The sequence below is a fragment of the Pelobates fuscus genome, chromosome 11, assembly GCF_036172605.1.
Source record: "Pelobates fuscus isolate aPelFus1 chromosome 11, aPelFus1.pri, whole genome shotgun sequence".
NCBI lineage: Eukaryota > Metazoa > Chordata > Amphibia > Anura > Pelobatidae > Pelobates > Pelobates fuscus.
In genome coordinates, this window is record NC_086327.1 from 75,662,903 (window position 1) to 75,684,141 (window position 21,239).

The 21,239-nt window shown below is 41.9% G+C and overlaps 1 protein-coding gene across 1 annotated transcript in view; it reads left to right on the forward strand.

Moving 5' to 3' along the window:
* Positions 1 to 21,239, forward strand: part of TECTA (tectorin alpha) — a 187,094-nt gene that overhangs the window by 15,583 nt on the left and 150,272 nt on the right. The window contains 2 exon segments of the mRNA XM_063436299.1: positions 11,021 to 11,073; positions 11,168 to 11,301. Coding sequence (XP_063292369.1) covers positions 11,022 to 11,073; positions 11,168 to 11,301 — 186 coding nt within the window. The 5' untranslated portion in view covers position 11,021.

A 21,239-nucleotide genomic window follows, 5' to 3' on the forward strand; every position in this document is an offset into this window, starting at 1 on the left:
CCAAGAGAAAATATCTGAGATATAGTATTAAGTACAGGATACGGTATATAGTATAGTCTATATTCGGTCAGATATTTAAGGCACCCTCACCCTACATGCATGAAGGGCTTTGTAGATATCCCGGCTATTAAACGTGGAGCCACAGTTCCTTCCTATAGACTCTAATGGTAGGTACACACAATTAGGAACAAACATACATAATCCCTGTATAGTCATATAGTGTCCGTCCAAATTTATATTTATATTCGTTATATAGAGTCTCTAATAGGCTGGAGAAGAGTGTACACTAGAAATGTCACTCTATATTTTCAGCAGAATGATGGTACGTACGGAACTGCTTAGTTAATAAGGGCAGAAATCAGTACCCATTAGTCTATATACATCTCTAATGGATAGTAGATAGGAGCATTTTCACTAGATATTACCAGGGGCAGACTTAATATTTCTCTAGTAGTCTACAGAGGATAGTAATATCCTAATCTCAACAAACCATTGATTAATCAGAATGCAGTTTTTAGACCCTGCTAGACAGCTGATAGTGCAGGGTATGCTTGTGGGACTTATATGTAACACACATATACAGAGTGTCTCCTGAGGAGATCAGCAGTAATGTCGAGTATATAAATCGGTTGAGAGTATGTAAAACAGCCGGTCCAGCTCCTATATACACTTAATTAGACTGCTGCTTAAAGGCAGCCTACCGCTATATAGTGCAGGAAAATAGTCCAGCTGACCATAATAGTATCCCACTCAGGTCTAACTCATAAGTATATTTAAATAAACTGCTGCTTCAAGGCAGCCTAGCGTTGTATATGCCCCACAGGCTGTCTAGCTGACTAGAGAGGTTGTTACTGCCTCCAAATAGTTTGTCTCATTATATATGGGCATTAACTGCAGAGCTCCCTAATCCTTAGTGCTGCCAGGACTGGGTATTACTGCTGCTATTAGAGAGATAGCCTAGCAGTCTCTGATCAAAGCACAGTCAACCGGTCCATAACAGTAGCAGACTTCCCCTGTTATTAAGTTAGCCAAATGCATCCCCCAGTATTAAAAACGAATAACGGCAAAACGCTCGACGCGCGTTTCGGCGTGCTCACACGCCTTTGTCAAGAGCCTTATAACATGACAACTTGCCTTACTGCACTTGAGCGGGCATGTATGTTTACTGACACAAGCCTGATGTTCTAACATGCCTTACCATCTCAGACATGCTGAATCAGCCTGTAATACGTTTAACTGTATAAGCTTACAACTATGCAATCATTTTTATTTTTGTTTTTAGGCTGCGCTACTTAGCTAGCATGTTACCAACCGGATCAGGTAATCCATAGCTTGTATTTTCAAACTAATGAACCGAGATACACATCAGGCTAAAAGTATTTAACAGTAGATATTTTGCATACCATTTTAGTTCTTTACTTTATAATGGGAAAGAAAAATAGAAATATATGTGTCAAAATAAATGATCTGTGGATATCCTAGTATCCAAATGTATGTAAAAATTGCGTATAGTAAAGGTTTTTCCAAAATAATACACAATAGAAGAAAAACAGGGGAAAAAATACTAAATATTCCCCTTTCTCTCTCTCTCTCTCTCTCTCTATATATATATATATATATACGGAAAAAGGAAAAATCAAAATGCACTCACAGGTCTTCTTGTTAGTAGAAAAATTGGTGCTTTATTAATTCATATCTGGTGTACAAAAATCAATCGACGTTTCGACCCTGCCGGGTCTTTTTCAAGATCACGAAAAAGACCCGGCAGGGTCGAAACGTCGATTGATTTTTGTACACCAGATATGAATTAATAAAGCACCAATTTTTCTACTAACAAGAAGACCTGTGAGTGCATTTTGATTTTTCATTTTTCTGTATATATTTGACGCCAGCAATTTGCACCCAGGCATATCAGACACAATTAATTGTCTTTGGAGGAGAGTGCCAAGCTTCTACTTGTATATATATATATATATATGGTGTATCCTTACATATATAGAACATTATGTTAAAAAATGGCAGATCTCAAAGTCTCAGTTTAATCTGTGGGGAGTGAGTGTGTTCAAATTGAAAATGAGCCTCATTTCTACTTTCCCCAATTTCCTTATATATTCTCCTCCCCTCCAATCTTTTTTTCACTAATTTCAAGGCACAGAAGAAAAGATGCTCTGGGCTTTGATTATGTGCTGTATAAAAATGTTGGGGGACTGAATAGGTATCTTAGCCCTTTTTAATATTTTGGATATGTTCTGCAATCCTAACTTTTAATGGTCTAATAGTTCTACCTATGTATAAAAGGTTGCAGGGGCATTTTAAAATATATATTATGCCCTTAGAATGGCATGTAAGGTGGTCTTTAATTTTATATTGTTTTCCAATAATGTGACTTATGTCCCATAGATGCCTTTTGTTACTTTTTGTTTCTCTCCATAGAAGGCAGTCACCCATAAAAACCTAAAAGGCTATCAAAAGGATTGTTAGGGTTTTTTGTTTTTATACAGCTCTTAACCAAAATGTTTTTCAGATTTTTGTTCCCTATTAGATGATTTATTGGTTCAGAAGATATGATTCTATTAAATATTGGATCTTACAATCTGCCTAATTTTCTTTGTACTGCCGTTATAGTTACAAATGACTGGGGTTTCATTTTTTCCTAGAGAGTTTTCTTTATTTCTATATTTTAGAAGTGTTTTCTTTGGTAGATGTCTTACCGCCTCCAAATCTTCCCTGAGGTTCCAAATCTCATGCTTTTTCTAAAAATTGTTCCTGTAAATGTGTCACTTGTTCTAGGTAATCCAAGTCTTCCGTACAGTTTCTTCGTATTCTCATAAATTGTCCTCTTAGTGCATTTGTAAACCAAGGTTTATGATGACAACTCGTCCTATCTATATAACTGTTTGCGTCGACTGGTTTAAAATAATTTTTTGTTTTGATGCATCTATCTTGAATATAGACAGTTAAGTCTAGGAAGTTGATTTCTGTACATGATAATTTTATTCCCCAATCATTAGTATTTAAATATTGCAAAAAGAGATCCAATTGTGTAGTATTCCCTGTCCAGATAAAAACATGTCATCAATAAATTGGCGATAGGACACCAAGTTTGCTACCCAGTCATGACCCTGAGAGATGTAAATCTCCTCCCATTATGCCATGAACAGATGAGCATAACTGGGAGCAAACTTGGTGACCATTGACGTTCCGCATACCTGTAAATAGAACACAGCTTTAAAACAAAAAAAAAAATATTGGTTAAAACTAATAAAATTCCCTCTAGGATAAAATTGATGTGTTCCTCTTTGTAGTTTAATTTTTCTAAAAAATATTTTACTGACTGGATTCCCTTATTTGTGTGGGATAATACTATATAATGAGCTGACATCGCACGTAACCAATATATGCCCTCTTTCCAATCAGTTTGGTTCATTTGTAACATATGGATTGTGTCTTAAAAAAATAATGTTTTTTTCACTACCGGGGGTTGAAGCAGTATATCAATGTACTCCGAGACTCTAGTTGATATTGACTTAATACCTGAAATGATAGGTCTTCCTGGAGGGTTGGTTTTGTGTTTATGTACTTTGGAGAGATGATAAAAAACAGGTATTCTAGGGTTAGTTTGAAGTAGATATTTTGCCTCTTTTGGCCTAGAATTTCTATCTCGCGTCCTTTTTCTACATACAACCTAAACTTCTCTTTTATTTCTTCTATGGGGTTATGCGGTAGTTTTTTGTAGGTATCCGGGTCTGCTAGGAGTCTTTTTGCCTCTCTTATATATCCTTCCCTATCAAAAATAATGATTCCACCCCTTTATCCGCTGGTTTGATTATATTTTCATCTTTCTGTATGTTCTCTAGAACTTTGCTTTCTCTTTTGGATAAATTGTCTTGGTATTGATTGGTTTTCTTAATTTTATCCACTGCCTTCATAACTATGATCTCGAATGCCTTGATCTCATCCAAAATCATATTCTTGGGAAAGAAAGTAGATTTTTTCTTTTAAATAGGATTGTTGGTTTTATTTATCGTGAAAGACTTTCTTTAGAGTTAAACGTCTTATAAAATGGTTCATGTCAATAAAAAAATCAAGCTTCTTAAAATCCGAAGTTGGGGCAAATTTAAAACCTTTTTTAAAAATCGCTATTTGTTCTGATAAAAATGTTTCATTAGTTACCTATAAAGTGCTAAAACCAGAAGAAAAAGTAACTCAAAGCCACCAAGCTCTGAAACTGCAGGGCAATGCTGGTCGTGCTTGACGTGTTTCATGGCACCGGTTTTAAATCATTCCACTTATGCACTTTATGTGAATTCAGCTTGGTGACTCTGAGTTACTTTTTCTTTTGGTTTTAGCAGTTTATAGGTATTATTTTACCCCCAGGAGTCACGACCGAAGGGGCTTTTCTTTCCATCATTTTATACCATTAGTGCTTACTGTGGACTCATCTTTGCTGGCTTTTTATAATTATCATTGTTCACTATTGCCTCATAAATTGCTTGTATTTTTAACTTATATCTCCCCCTGTTTCTTATTCTATGCACTTGAGCCCTATCCCACATTTATTATACCAGGATGGGTAAATATGAGATCATTTTTCTGGTTATCTAGTGCCCTCTGATGTGTAGTTTCACAAATGTTTTAACTTGGACACTCACTGGTGGTTGTACATCAAAGGATATTAGCAGGGCCGGACTGGGAACTAAAATCAGCCCTGGAAAAAAATTCTATACCAGCCCAATAATGCGTTGCGACAGCATAGTGTGCTGATATAGAGGGTGAAAAAATAACTTGAAATTGAAGGAACGCATATAGGGCTTCAAAATAAACAAAAGAGCGCCTTTTTTTTAAGTAGACGTACATTTGCATGTAATCAATGTTTCAGTACAACTACTTTGGCCTATTAAGGACATTTTAGTAATGGTACTGAAATGCTGAATGTCTGCAGTTGCACAACTAAAAAAATGAAGGGATCTGGTTAATTTTGAAGTTCTATGGGTGCGCTCTTCACTTTGAATATGTTATTGTGCATGAGTATGCAACTAGCAACAAGACTGGGCCAATACGTGCTCATTACACACACACACACACACACACACACACACACACACACACACACACACACACACACACACACACACACACATATTAATGACATTTATGTGTGTATTATGCATATATAAATGTATATTACTATATGTGTAAATATTATAGGCAGTTATATGTTACTAATACACACATTAATATACATGCATATTTAAGTGTGTATTACTGTCAGGATCACATCAATTTACGTCTATTAGTCTCGTTTAGTGTATCTTGTCTCCAATTGTCTCCTTTTTTTTCCTCTTACAGCGACCCTTGTGCATCTTTTACTTCATTCCAGTCCATGTGTGTTTCTTTTTACCCTTCTCCAGCCTCTGTATTTCTCTTTTCCCCAGACCCTTTTGTGTTGTTCTTAGCCCCAGACACTTTGTCTCTTTCTCCCCTTCCAAATCTCATCTGTGTGTCTCTTTCTAACTCCAGACTGTGTGCCTCTTTCTCTTCTCCCAGCCACTCTCTGTCTCTTTTTCCCCAGCCCAGCGTTGCCTCCCACAAATCTTGTGTCACTTTGACCCCCTTCCCTACTGTATGTCTCTTTGTCACCCCAACAAACCTTCTGTGTGTCTCTCTTCCCCATCTCCTCCCTGTGTCTCTTGCCCCCCTTCCCCTCTATTTGTCTCCCCCTTCTCCTCTATTTGCCCCCCCTTCCCCTTCTGTGTGCCTGCTTAACTTGTCACAGGACTGAGGGAGGGGGCGGAGCTAACGACCATGCTCCCTCGCGGTTCCCATAATTCCTAGCATCTACACATCATAGAGTAGTGATTACTCTATGATGTGGCTGAGCTGGGAATTATGGGAACCACGAGGGAGCATGGTCGTTAGCTCCGCCCCCTCCCTCAGTCCTCCTGTGCTGACAGCTATGCTGCTGTCAGTATCAGTGAGTGTGCTGCCGGATCGCTTAGGCGGCCGCCCGGCACACTCACTGATACTGACAGCAGCATAGCTGTCAGCACAGGAGATGGGGCCGCCGGCTGCAAGGTAAGTATAAATCCTCAGAGTGTGCCGCCGGACCGGCCACCCGGCGGCACCGATATGCGGCCGGCGGCCGCAATATTATTAAAATATAGGGAGCAGGGCTCCCTCTCTCCCTCCAGCCCCCCAGGTGCCGCGGCCCACCGGGAAATTTCCCGGTATCCCTGTGGGCCAGTCCGGCCCTGGATATTAGCTGGAAAAAGTGGGTGATTTCACAAATAGAGTAAAGAAAGGTAGATGTCAGGGTTATAGTTTTACTGGTGGGAATAATTCCAAAAGTTGTAAGGTACGTGGCTAACTAGATTCGATGACTAAATGTGTTCAACCAGTAGAAGTGGGTTAAACATGAGAATGGGTAGAATTGTTAGGAGGCTATTGGTAAAGGGATAGGGGGAAAAAATATGGGAGTGATGATGTAAATATAATATGTAGGGGTGTACTTCAAGTTAACATACTTGACATAGACATATGTTTTTGATGTAAAACATACTCAAGCCCACTAGGTTAAAACTTTCACTCATCTGTGTCTTAGGATATATTTGCATTTGTATCAGCATATTTGTTCTTCCCATTGAAAGAATTGACGCGGATTGGAGGACAACATGGTGCATCACCCCTTGCTGTATTTGTTCAGTCCACTTGTACCAGTACGGGCCCTTGTAAAGGAGGCTGATCCACTCAATTAGGAAGTGAAGTCTACTGTGTGCCATAGAGGCAGATTTTGGTTAACGAGGAAGGTATTCTTTGGCAATGGAGACATTAAGAAGTGTATGGATTAAAGAGTGTGACAAGAGAGGTTTAGAACATGCCCCGACCGCAGACGTACTGGGTAAAATGATCCCTGGACTTACCTGGACTGGTGATCCACAGCGATCCTGATTGAGGGGGACTGCCCGAGACCCCAGCAGTCCCCCTGCAGCAGCTCCGGCCACCGTGGCCCTCCAGGGCCATGTGATCACCATGATCATATGGACGCAATAGGAGTCTATGGAGCTGCCAGCAGAGGACTGTCTGAGCTGTCAGGCAGTCCCCCGACACCTAAAGTGTAAAAAAAAATAATTATAATAAAATAAATATATTGTACATATATTATATATGTATAATATATTGTAAAACAATTAAAGCATTTTATAATACATTATACATATATAATGCATATATATGAATTCATTATAAGTGTACTTTGAGATATATATACATATTTGATTTTATTAATTATAATTTGAGGGACCTGCCTGACAACCCAGGGAGACAGTTCAGAGAATTTAATTGGCAAACCCTATATTTAACCCCGTAACTTTCCAAAACACCATCAAACCTTTTTACATGGGGGTGTATACTCGTGAGACTTCGCTGAACACAAATATGAGTGGTTTTTTTTTTTTCAATTTATAATTTTTATTGAGTTATCATATATGATATACATCATTTCCATTGTATAAGTGAACAATATGTATATGTCCATCAAACATTTACTGTCCTGGGGCAGCCTTCCGGGAAGCATGCCGTGGGATCCCCTAGTGGCTATCTGATATGGGTGTATGTCTCTGTGGACCAAGATGACTATCTGGGCTCCTACTGGCTTAGGCGATGTTATAGTCTCTATGTCTGTGGCTCGGGTGGGATTGGTTCGTTTGTTGTGTTGTAGTGTTTGGGGTCCAGCGTCCTGAGGCTCTTCCTCCTTCTGGTCTGTCCAGACTCTGCACTTTACTGGGGCAGGTTTTCGCTCCGCCCGCTTGGTGGCGCTTGGAGGGTGGCTCTGGTGTGGGCTTGGGCTGCAGTCCCAGGATTTTGTAGAATGCCTCGGGGTCATCTGATGACGTCAGAGTGTGGGATGTGTCCCCCACTGTCACTGCTAGGGACCCCTCTATTCCCCATCGATACTTTATGGAGCAGTCTCTGAGTTTCCTGGCCACCGGTGCTAGTTTCCGTTTCTCCACCAGTACGGAGAAAGGAATGTCTCCATAGATGGCTATGGTGCTGCCATCGAATTCTATGGCCCCCTGCACTCTGGAGCGGCTCATGATTGCATTTCTGGCACTTATGTCGCGTGTTACCGCTATGACATCCCTGGTGGTCCCTTCTGGAGCTGCTGGGGATTTGCAGACTCTAAATGCTGAGGTTATGAGCGGCTGGGTGGCCCCCCTTTCAATTCCCAGGCTGTCTATGAGGCTCTGAGCGTATAGCAGCAGCCTCTCATTGCCAATCGCCTCCGGGATCCCCCGGAACCGAATGTTCCTGCGCCTATGTCGAGTTTCTAGCACTGTCACAGTGCAGTTTAGTTTCTGTACCTGTGCGGTTAGGTCCCCCATTTTTGCCACAGTCTCTTGTAGCTGTGCCTCTCTGGCACCTTCCTTCTCTTCCAGGGCTCGGACTCTGGTGTGGACTGTCCCCACCTCAGCCTGTACCACTTTCAGGTCTTCTCTCCATACTCTCCTGAGATCTTGCAGGAGTTTCTTTATGTCCCCCTTCGTGGAGGGAGCTGAGTCTTCATCAGACTCTGATGCAGTGGAATCACCTCCTGATCGTTGCGGTGTGGAGGGATCATCCTCCTCTGGGGAGTCTTCCGACCGTGTGGTTTCCACTCCGGCCTCGGGCGCCATCTTAGCTTGCAGTCGCGGTATGGGCCTCTCGAAGGAGAGCCGAATATCGGGTAATCGGGTCGTCTCTGTGTGCTGAGCTTTCCGATTTTTGCGCCCCATGGTTCTCTCTGGTGGGGGGTAATGTATCTGTCCGATTGTTTTCGTTTTTTTTTTGGCCAAAATAGCGTTTTTGCTGTAGTGCGATACGGAGCCTCTCACTTAGGCATCCGCTCAGTCTCTTGGTCGGCCACGCCCCCCCCCAAATATGAGTGTTTTAAAAAGAAAAACGTATCATGATGATGATATCACCAGTAAAAGTGCAGTTTTTGTGTACAAAAAATGCAAAAAACAAATAAAAATTTTAATTTTGGCCAGCGTTCGTGACTAAATGGCTACTACAAAAGACTGGACATACTCCATTTTGAATACCCTGGGTTGTCTACATTTGCAAATAGCATGCCATGATGGGGTTAATTTTCATTCATGGGCTGCCATACGGTCTCAAAGGCAACATAGGCCCAGCAAACCAAGCTGGCAAATTTCAATGTGCAAACATGGAAAAGAGGAAATCCCTACATTTGACCCCTGTAAGTTTGCAAAAAACAATAAAACCTGTACATTGGGAGTACTGTTGTACTTGGGAGATGTTACTGAACACATATTGAGGTGTTCTTTGTCAGTAACACATGACAGGAACGGAGAATCCATGCCTAAAATACAATGTGAGAGAAAAATAACACAAAAAAATCACTACCCAAAAGTTTGACAGAGACTGGTGGTAGAATAAGTGCATGGAAAGTGTTAAAATACCACCATTTGAAATACCCTAGGGTGTCTGCTTTTAAAAAAATATATGGTTTGATGGGGGTAAATTACATTGGCCGGCTTTAAAAATGTCCCAAATAGGATATGGGTGCATGATGAACATCTGTGAAAATTCCAAGTTGGAAAACTGGAATGCGCACCCTCCAAATAAGGTGTTTTAGTCCCCAGAGAACCCAACACACCTATACATGGGTGGTATCTAGGGATACTTCGGCAATTCGGACCAATGGCATTTTGTTTGGTTTGGCACTTCCGAAATATGGCATTTTCGGCACTTCGGAGATTCTGAACTTCAGTAATTCGGACCCTACCCCTAACCCAGAGCACTAACCCCTAAACCTAACCCCTAAACCCTAACCCCTAACCCTAATCCCTACCTCTACCCCTAACCCTAACCCCTAATGCACTTCAGAACTTCGGCAATTCAGAACTTCGGCAATTCAGTTCGTTTCGCACTTTGGAAATTCAGCACTTTGGCAAATCGAAAATTCGGCAATTCGGTAATTTGAACTTCGGACATTCATAAGCATCCAAATTGCACATGTCTAATGGTATCACTGTTCTCAGGAGATGTTGCTGAACACATATTGGGGTGTTCTTTGGCAGTAACCATTTTTTTAAATTTGACTATGATTGGTACTAAAATGGTTGCATAAAAATACCTTAGGTTGTCTTCTTTTAAAAAAATATATACATGTGAAGGGGGCTATTCAGGCATTCCTGACAGATATCAGTGTTACAATGTAACTTTTGTTAAATTTGAAAAAAAAATGAAAAAATGAAAAAAAAAATGGTTTAAAAATAGCAAAGTGCTACTTGTACTTATTGCCCTATAACTTGCAAAAAAAGCTAAGATGTTAACATTGGGTATTTCTAAACTCCGGACAACATTTAGAAACTACTATGGGTGTTTTTTGGTGGTTGTAGATGCGTAACAGATTTTGGGGGTCAAAGTAGGAAAATTTTGTTTTTTTTTCATTTTTTCTTCATATTTTATAATTTGTTTTATAGTAAATTATATGATAGGATGAAAATAATGGTATCTTTAGAAAGACCATTTAATGGCGAGAAAAATTGCATATAATATGTGTGGGTACAGTAAATGAGTAAGAGGAAAATGACAGCTAAACACAAACACAGCAGAAATGTAAAAAACACCTCCTTAATGGTAAGAAAATTGAAAAATGGTCTGGTCCCAAAGGGGTTAATTAATGAAAGTCAATATATATACATATATTTTATTCCATCACCATATTACTTAAATGAAAAACATAATATGTTCAATTACTATTCTAGGGGTCACATTAATCAAGAACATTTAAGTTAAACAAAGTTCTGTTTTGGCTTTCAAAGTACAAATGGGTTATTGCTCTTTCACAATCTTTGCATTAGTTCCATTAAGGTTAAATTTCAGTGAGATAGTATCAGCTAATATCTAGTTAATAATTCTGCCAAACCGGTCTTAATTGTTATTTTTTAATTACTTAATTACAAATGGTTTCAAAATGTGATAACCTTTAAATAACACAGATTTATTGTTTCAGAATGAACTGCCCGTCTTTGCTAGGAATCTGGTCTATGCTTATCATTCTGCAAGGTTAGTATTATGCCTCTAAAAATCTTCACTTGAGATATCTGTCTGTGGGTCTTTTAGGTACATGAATGTTGATACACTTCTGTCCTCTCCGCAGCCCAAACAAAGGCAATTTTATACCCCTTCTGGCAGAATGATACTAAGACTCCAAAGGTTGACGATGGAAGCTCAGCTGAAATTAAATTATCCATTCCGTTTGTATTTTTTGGCGTTCCTTATAGGTCACTCTATGTAAGTAATTAACTGAACTGTATATTTCTATTACGTTATATCCAAAGCACATTTACTGGTTTAGTATAATATTGGATTTGTTAGTGCAGTGTTAACTTCAGTGTTAATATGTTGGTGCTAAATAAATGCTGATAAAAAATAACTGGCAATGGCATTACAAATATAGAAGCACATAAGCGATTTATCATTAAATAGGAATATGCAAGCGTTCTTCGTATGTCTATTTTTTTCTTTCATAGTTTTTGTATTTTTATGTAACATGTAAGTTTATATATCATTCCTGTTGAAATTAGTATGTTGTATAGTAAGCCATGCTCAAAACACCTCATCTAAGAGCACTAATCTTAGGGGATCATTGTTTTGGTTAGGTAAACCAGAGCAGGTTTAGCTAGACCAAACATGCCTAAGGTAGAAATGCCCTAGACTTGATGGTCCTCTTTTTTTACTATAACTATGTTTATGGCATTGTATTATACCCTCACATAGCAATATATTCTCTATGAACTTCAATGAAATGAACTTCAACTATTTACTCTAAAATTGCCAAGCTATGCTAGAATTTTTATAAATCTGCACTTTTTGTTTAAATTTCACAGTTTATGTACAAAATAATGTATACAGTGCCTAAATAATTAGATTTTGTCTTATTGTCAGTATTGCTGCTCATTTTTCGCTTTGAATTAGATAAGATCATTTTGAGATTTGTAAGAAAATGTAAGTATCTAAATGAAAGTAATATTTTGCTGTTTATTTATTTGGTGCTTTAGATAGTGCTTTAGATAGTTAAACTGGTGGTGTTTTGGAATTAGGCCTGCCTTTGGGGTGTGCAGGCTGGCAACAGGGGCACCAAGCAGCTGACACAGCTTGCAACAGTAGGGTACATGCGTGCCTGGGGCGCTATACAGTCAGTGCCTTAAGTATCCTAGGGGGCGCAAGACCACTTTCAATATTTTGTGATTGTTTCTCAACAGGTCATCAAAAGCTATTTAAATTCAGCTCAGGTGAACAGATTTAAAGTTACTGCGGCTTTCTTGGTTGGCTCGAAAACGCCATCCAGACAGAAAAGAGTGCAGACCACTTTGTAAAGTGTTGCAGGGCCTGGTCTCCATTGTCCCTGCCATCAATGGCAGTGAAACAAGCGTATGCCAGCATTACAGAGCACTGCCTTCTCTCCCTCCAGCTCTGTAACAAAGACAGAGCCTGAAGTAGTGACTAGCACTGCATTGTGACATCACATGTCATTAAGGCGGAGCGGTAGTTAGTGAAAACCCCCCACTTGGAGATCAGAAGCTAACAGTGTTTTATTTAATAAGCACACATCTTAACCCCTTAAGGACAAACTCAATTGTACATGTTCTGATCAAAACAAAACCTGGAATTTGCACCATATGTCTGTTGTCTGTTCATCCATAATTCTCCTCTTTCATATTAAGTGCACCCACACTTCGTATATCTCAGTTTTTTCAGGAAAAACAAGGATTTAATTTCATATAAAATATTTATATATGAAACATAATTATATATGAATAACATTTAAAAAACTTAGAAATTTAGAAATGTTGTTATTTTTCAGGTTCGGCATGGCATTTTAACTATGAATGTCATTATACTATTAGCTTTTATTACAATAAAATACACATATTTGTACCCAGTAATGTCTCACAAAAACAACAGTACACCCCCATGCACAAGTTCATGGTGTTTTGGAAAGTTACAGGGTCAAATATAAGACTTGCCCATTTCTGTTTTTGCACATTTAAATGTGCCAGATAGGTTATGTTGCCTTTGAGACCATATGGCAGCCCTGAAATGAGAATTACCCCCCTAATGGCATGCCATTTAAAAAAAGTAGACAACACAAGGTATTCAAAATCTGTTATGTCCAGTCTTTTATAGTAGTCAAGTAGTCACAAATGCTGGCCAAATTAGCATTCATATTAGTTTTTAGCATTTTTCACACAAAAACTGCATTTTCACTGATACTATGATCGTTGTGATACATTTTACTGATTTAAAACACTTCTATTTGTGTTCAGTGAAGTCTCCCGAGTGCAACAGTACCCCCCATGTACAGGTTTTAGGGTGTATTGGAAAGTTACATGGTTAAATATGGGGCATGCAAATTAAATTCTCTGGACGTTCTGCCTGGGTCATCAGGCACGCCCTTTAAATTTAAATATTTAAATTCTACGTGTATACTTATGTAATTATATATATTTATATGTGTGTAGGTATCACTGTTAGTATGTTTGTTTGACTGAGTACCTGTATGTGTGTTTACAAGTATAATTGTTGGTCTGTCTTGAAGTGTTTTTCTGTGTGTGTGTATGTGTGTGTATATGTCTCAAGTGGGGGTCTGTGTTTCTCTGTCTCTGTAACTTTGGACCAATATATATTTAGATCTGTAACTCGGATCAGCGTGTGTCTGTGTGTCAGTGTATTTCTGTATGTGTCTATCTGTACATATGTATCTATGTGTGCTATCTAAGTGTATGTTTTTTATGTGTGCCTCTGTATATGTGTATCTATGTGTGTTTCTTTTCAGTAAGTGTTGATTTATGATTGCAGTATGTATGTGTTCCAGATTGTGTCAGCGAGGGCTAATTTTATTTATTTGTTTAGTACAATTCAAATCACAAATTAGGTTGTCTCTTCAGCTATTAAATCAACTATAGTATGGACCAGAACCTACCCACAGAGTGCAGCTTTTGCCCAAAAGTCAGTACAAATCCTGGTAAGTCAAAAGTATTTTATTACATAATTACTGTATTGATATCCCTTTATTTAACTTACCAAAGTCTACAGATATATTTCAAAAGGTTACACAAAGACTGGTGTTACTATTTAAAACATTGCTGTGCACTTTGGTCATCAATAAAGGGACATGGATAAAAGAAGGACGTGCTGTTGTGCTTAATCCTTTTATGCCACCTCACCAATACCTCCCATCCCATTTATGTAAACCTTCGTCCTGTCACTTAACCCTCACCTAGCTTCCCTTTTAATAACAATCCAATATACTCATGACCATCTCCAAGTCTGCTCACCAATGCTGTCTCGTACATATCACATTACCATGTCATGTCACTTACTAGACTCATCCAATCACACATAAAATACCCTCACTAATGTAAGCCCTACCTCACCCTTTCACACAGAAAAAATTCCACCAACGCAAACAGATCTATTTAAATACCCACTCTACATGACATGCGCATTGTCGTCTCTTTGGCCTATTCCAGTTATAACTAATTAACCTCCAATAAACACAGACACAAGGATTATTTGGCAAAAATATTCCACGGCTTTATTAATTATAAGTATATATAAAATAAGATATAAAATTTTAGAGGTCATTGTCACCAACATTTTAAAAGACATCCCCCCAATTAACATAACTGAATACCCAGACAATGACCTCAAAACATATTTACATAATACAACCATATAACAGTGTAACATATCATAAATAACATAAACATTAACACAGCCACCCAGGGCAACCATTTCCAATTGTAGGGGCATACCAAGACACCCCTACACCATTATCGTAGCCACCAAGGGCATCCCTTTCCACTGTAGGGGCATACCAAGACACCCCTACACCATTAACATAGCCACCAAGGGCATCCCTTTCCACTGTAGGGGCATACCAAGACACCCCTACACCATTATCGTAGCCACCAAGGGCATCCATTTCCAGTGATGGGGCATACCGAGACACCCCTACACCCCCAGGTTCGTAGCTACCGCCGAGCTCGAACCTACCACCAAATCTAAAGGTAAGTATTCCTCCTGACCTATCCCACTTACCAAAAACCGACCTACCCCCAATTAAACGAAACCATCCCCCGCCACAGCACAGAGCTTGACCCCTCAAGCCTCCTGCGCGCCCCCACCCCGAATAAACAAAGCCTGCCTCAAACCATCCTGAAAGCCCAAATTAATAAAATCCAAACCCACCTCAGACAAATGAACCCCATCACGCCTGAAGTATCCCGGCAACATATCCTCCAGCTCCCTGTGCCTCACTACTACCCCCCCAGATCTCTTGATAAAAATTGCCAGCAACTTATTGAACTTCCGTCTGTATCTTGCCATAGCTGCGAAATCCCTCGCATGGCGCCAATGGAAACCCGGTACCGTTTCCGACCAAACAATAACCACCCCGGGGAGCAAAGACCTCAACTTATCCACGTCCCTTTTAATCGCACGAACTAATTCCCTCTGCGGAACCAACCCAAAATCATTCCCCCCTGTGTGGAACAATATGAACTCGGGGACTTCCCCTTGCCCTATCCTCCTGAATAAATCCAAACACGTGTCTCTCCAACCATAACCATGAAAACCAAACCACAACACACGTAATACATCCAATGGAAAGCCGAGCTGCGTGCCTTGTCTCCGAACTGCAGCCCTCCGTTCAGCCCAGTAGACATATGAGTGGCCTACTATCCATGCGACTCCACCTGAAATGAAAAGAAATAACTTATAACCATGGCCAACTTGAGTTGTACCGCCAAAACATCAACTTGATTTATAATAACAGGTCAGGTCGTACATATGAGCGGAACCTAAGCGATTCCCATCTCCCAATTTTCTTAACCAACTCGTCCCCCAAGCCTAATCTCGCCGCCTCTGTGGCAGCCCCAATCCTGAACGAGTGGGTGCCAAATTGCGAGGGATCCATGCCCAAGCGCTCCAAACCCAACTTAAAGACCCTGGTGAATTGGAATCTCGACAACGCCGAGCCGTCAGCATGGCGAAAAAATGAACCCCGCCCCTCTGGGCGGACTCCCACATATCGCTGAGCACAGCCCACCGGGCAAGCCTCCACCTGAGGTATAGCAGACAGCTTAATCGTCCGACCTCTCCCAAAGACATCAGTCTTCGAGCACCTTAGCCGAATAGCTACTTCTGCTACCCTCAAGTCCACATCCTCGAACTGAAGACCCCCTTGCCTAAGCTTACTCCCACTTACAATCTCACTCACCCGAAATGCCCCAAAAAAGGCCCATACAAAAGCCACCTTAAATAGCAAGACCTCAAACAGCGAGAAACACAAACTTGGCAAGATCCCCAGTAGCTGCAGAAGCACCGTGAAAGACACCGGCCTCCTACTGTCAGGGACAGACTTCCCCTTGCGACAACCCTTAACTGCCTGCCGCACAATAAACGATTTTGTCAAATCCTCCCACCCACGGAGCTTGAAGAGAAACGCCAGTGCTGCCAAGTTCCGGCCAACCACCGCCGGGGAAGCACCCCCTGCGAACAGCCGGCAGAGCAACCATAATAGAGTCTCGAGACGTACCTTTGCCGATACCATGTCCCCTGTACAGCCTACTGCTTCGTCCCACCTTTCCCACACTTTACTATACGCTGACCACGTGCCCGGAGCCAACGAATCTCTGATCAGTCTTCCAAGCAAGATGTCCCGAGCCGCCACATCGGATCCGGACATGGCAGACCCTCCCTTTGCGCGTTCGGAGCCTCCGCCCGAAATTTTTCCCACTGAAAGCGAGAAAGAGCATCAGCAATCACGTTTAAGAAACCTGGAACATGACGTGCACGAAAAACAATGTTCAACTGCATGCAGTACAAAACAAACCGACGAAGCAAGCGGACCACTGGGACCGATGACGCTGACAGATTGTTCACAGCCTCCACAACAGCCATGTTGTCCGTAAAGAAAACCACTCTCCTATTGCGTAAAACCTGGCCCCACAAGGAGAGTGCTACCACCAATGGGAACAGCTCGAGAAAAGCCAAGTTCCGAATCAGCGGGCTGACTGCCCACCTTTCGGGCCATCTTTCCGCACACCACTGACCCGCGAAGTAGGCCCCGAAACCTACACTCCCAGATGCATCGGTAAAGAATTCCAACTCGGGTGACTCAATACACTTTTCCCTGAAAAAGACCTTCCCATTAAAATCCTTCAGGAAGGTTTCCCATACACCCAAGTCCTCCTTGATCGGAGCGGTGACTCTAATAAAATGATGAGGTGACCGCACTCCCGCCGTGGCTTTGGCTAGGAACCGGTTAAATACCCTACCCACCGGAATAATGCGACAAGCGAAATTCAACCGTCCCAACAACGATTGTATAGCCCGCAATGTCGCCTTCCTTGCCCCCCGCAACTCTGAAATAGCGTCGCGCAGGGACTCCAACTTATCCGCTGGTAACCTACATTCCCCGGCGACCGTGTCAATTTCAAGTCCTAGGAAACTAAGGCAAGTAACAGGCCCCACGGTCTTGTCGCGAGCCAGAGGTATCCCAAAAACCTGGCTAACCCATTCAAGACACCGCAACCTGAAACGGCAAGCGTCAGAGCCGGCCGGCCCAACACACAAGAAGTCATCCAAATAATGGACCACAAACTTGGTGCCCGCCTCCTTTCTCACTACCCATTCCACTAACGTAATACATTTCTCAAAGTACGCACATGAAATGGAGCATCCCATGGGTAAACACAGATCCACAAAATAGCTATCATCAATAAAACAACCCAGTAAGTGGTGACACATTGGGTGAATTGGCAAAAGGCGGAAAGCCGCTTCTATATCCGCCTTAGCCAACAACACTCCGCGTCCTGCCTCCCTTACCAGCTCGACCGCCTGGTCGAATGATGCGTAGGAAACAGAACAGAGAGCCCCGTCAATGTCATCATTGACCGATGACCCTTTCGGGTATCACAAGTGGTGGATGAGGCAAAATTTTCCCGCCTCCTTCTTTGGCACTAAGCCTAGAGGGGAAACCCTGAGATCGGCCAGCGGAGGCTCTTTATATGGTCCCGCCATCCGGCCCAAGCGAACCTCATGAAGCAATTTCTCACACACTACATCATGATGTTCGCCTACGGAGCGCAGATTACGGAAACGAGGTGCCACAACCCGCTCCCGGAAGGGAATGATAAAACCCTTCGTAAATCCCTCAAACAACAAACAGGCATCCTCTCGTTTACCGTAGCTGTTTAGCCACGGGAGCATCGCGTCTACCTTCACCGGTGACCGACCCAGCGGCAGCGGATGGTGCTGAAGCACCTCCGGCCGAGCTAGTTGCTGTGGACTTACCCCGCTTGAAACACCGGTTGTAACCATGCCCCCCTCCGCATCCGGAGCATTCATGCTTAAAGCGGCATGAGGCACCCCACTTAAATTGGCCCTCATTATAGAGCCAGCAAAATCCCTTCCTTTGCGCAGCCGACGCGGTGGAAGAGGCACCGACGCCAGCCCCCCCTTGAAAGGGAGCCGCCTTCTGGGACATCATCAGCTTCATCCATAACGGTAGGTCCATCTGATCCCACCTCATCCCTGGATTAGCTGATAGCCTCTGGCGAAACTGCTCGTCGTACCGCCACCAGGCTAGCCCCCCATAAGTGCGGTAAGACTCCCATACCCCATCTAAGTAACAAAACAGTTGTGAACATTTTTCGGGGGCCTTTTCCCCCAGCACACTCGCCAGTATGCAAAATGCTCGTAACCAATTCCCAAAAGTTTTCGGGATTTTCCTATACCTACGCCGCTTTTCCTCCTCCTCTTTCTTAGCGTCCTTTTTGTCCTCTTCCTTCAAATCTAGGTACTCATCTAAAGGGAAAAGGGAGAAGATCTCCACAAATTCACCCTTCCACAACCTTTCTTTAACTTCCACCTTAAGGTGACACCCTAGCGGACCCGCAAACGACACGTGTACATTCTGCCGTGCTGCATCCGGAATCTCCCCCACTAGCGTGTCCCTCTCCGCAGCCACTTCTGTGGCTACTGACCCCGCTGATGCTGCTGCCAACTCACCTGCCCCGCTCCCCGCCCGCTCGGAGACCGGAATCACCCCCGACCCCAAACCCGACGATCCTGGCAACCAAGCCCTGCTAAAAGAAGCCCCCTTATCCAGCCCTGAACTCCAAGATGTAAGGAACGATTTTAAACCCTCTAATAAATCTCCAGAGTGTGGTGTACTGTGCAACTCACCGACCAAACCCCGTGGTGTTGCTGATCCTGGGGCTGCATCCCGAACTCCGCCATGCGATGGGCCTGGCGATGCTGCTGCGAATTCTCCGCCGTCCCTAGGCCTCCTGCGGCCCGCTGACCCAACTTCCAATGACCTGTGGACGAAAGAAGCACAACTGGGGAGGCCGTCTTCAGAACCCAAATCCTCCCTAACCTCCACCCTTGCGCTTCTATGCGTACTGCTACTCCTGGCCTGCCGGCCCTTTCTGCCACACCTGTCCCCGGACGAACTTCTGTCCCGCCTGTCAGGAGAGCCTCCGCTCGCTGACCTGGATGCACTCCCCCGCGAGACTGGACCCCGAACGGGTGAGCCGCGGTAACGCCCAACCGAAGACTCCCCGCTGCTGCTGCGCTGTCTGCTCCGCCGGTTACTCCTGGAGCGATGACGAGATCCCCTATCACCCCCCCTGTCTCTGCGCCAACTAACGGGGCTGTCCGACCTATCCTGAGCGCGGCCTTCCCTGCACGCCCGCTGATCTGTCGGCCTACAGCACCCCATCAGTTTAATTTAAAAAAGAGAAAATGTAAACAATATTTTATTTATTGTAGTTTTTCTAGAAAATCATATATATAATGCACTAAAAACATCCAAAAAATTGTATTTGCAACTATTGGAACATTTCTTAGTGATCACAAATACAGCCTGACTGACCACAAGCTTTCCAGATTTACATAAAATCTATAAAGAAAACAATATTTTATCTCATTTATAACATTTTGTTGAGCTTTGTGGGACTTGTAATAATTTTCAGATTTAATTAATATAGTTTTTAGTCTGTAAAGCAAATAAACTATCTTTTATATATATGAAAGGGGCTGCTATTCATCTGATTACACTCCGTCCATATAAATAATCATCCTAAAACATTCTCCTTTCAAAACACTAATACAGATTATCATGCTTCACCTGTTCACAAGCATCCTGTGCCTAGTTAAACTATCCAACTATATTCTTTATAACAACTAAAAACATTTCCAACCACGTTCTACACATACCCATACCAGACTAAGAAAAAAAAATAATAATTCCTTGACACAGTGCAGCACTTCTTAGCAATTTTTTTAAACTAGTTAAAGAGAAAAAAAAAATGACTACAGAGTTAGATGCAACTACCGTATATACTCGTGTATAAGTCGATCTCATGTATAAGTCGAGTGCAGTTTTGTGACCAACAATTGTGAAATATGCTATGCCTCGTGGATAAGTCGAGGGTAAAACTTGGGGCTATGAAATTCTGTGATTTTTATAATTATATACACACACACTCATACAAACACACACACTGCATTATATACTCACTCATACAAACAATCTGCATTATACACACACACTCATACAAACACACACTCTGCATTATATACACACACACTCATACAAACACACACTCTGCATTATATATGCACACACTCATACAAACACACACTCTGCATTACACAGACACTCATACAAACAATCTGCATTATACACACATACTCATACAAACACACTCTGCATTATATATGCACACACTCATACAAACACACACACTGCATTATATACACACTCATACAAACAATCTGCATTATACACACACACTCATACAAACACACACTCTGCATTATATACACACACACTCATACAAACACACACTCTGCATTATATATGCACACACTCATACAAACACACACTCTGCATTACACAGACACTCATACAAACAATCTGCATTATACACACATACTCATACAAACACACTCTGCATTATATATGCACACACTCATACAAACACACACACTGCATTATATACACACTCATACAAACAAGCTGCATTATACACTCACACTCATACAAACACACACTCTGCATTATACACACACACACTCTGCATTATATACACACACACTCAAACAAACACACACTCTGCATTATATACGCACACTCTGTGTGTATATAATGC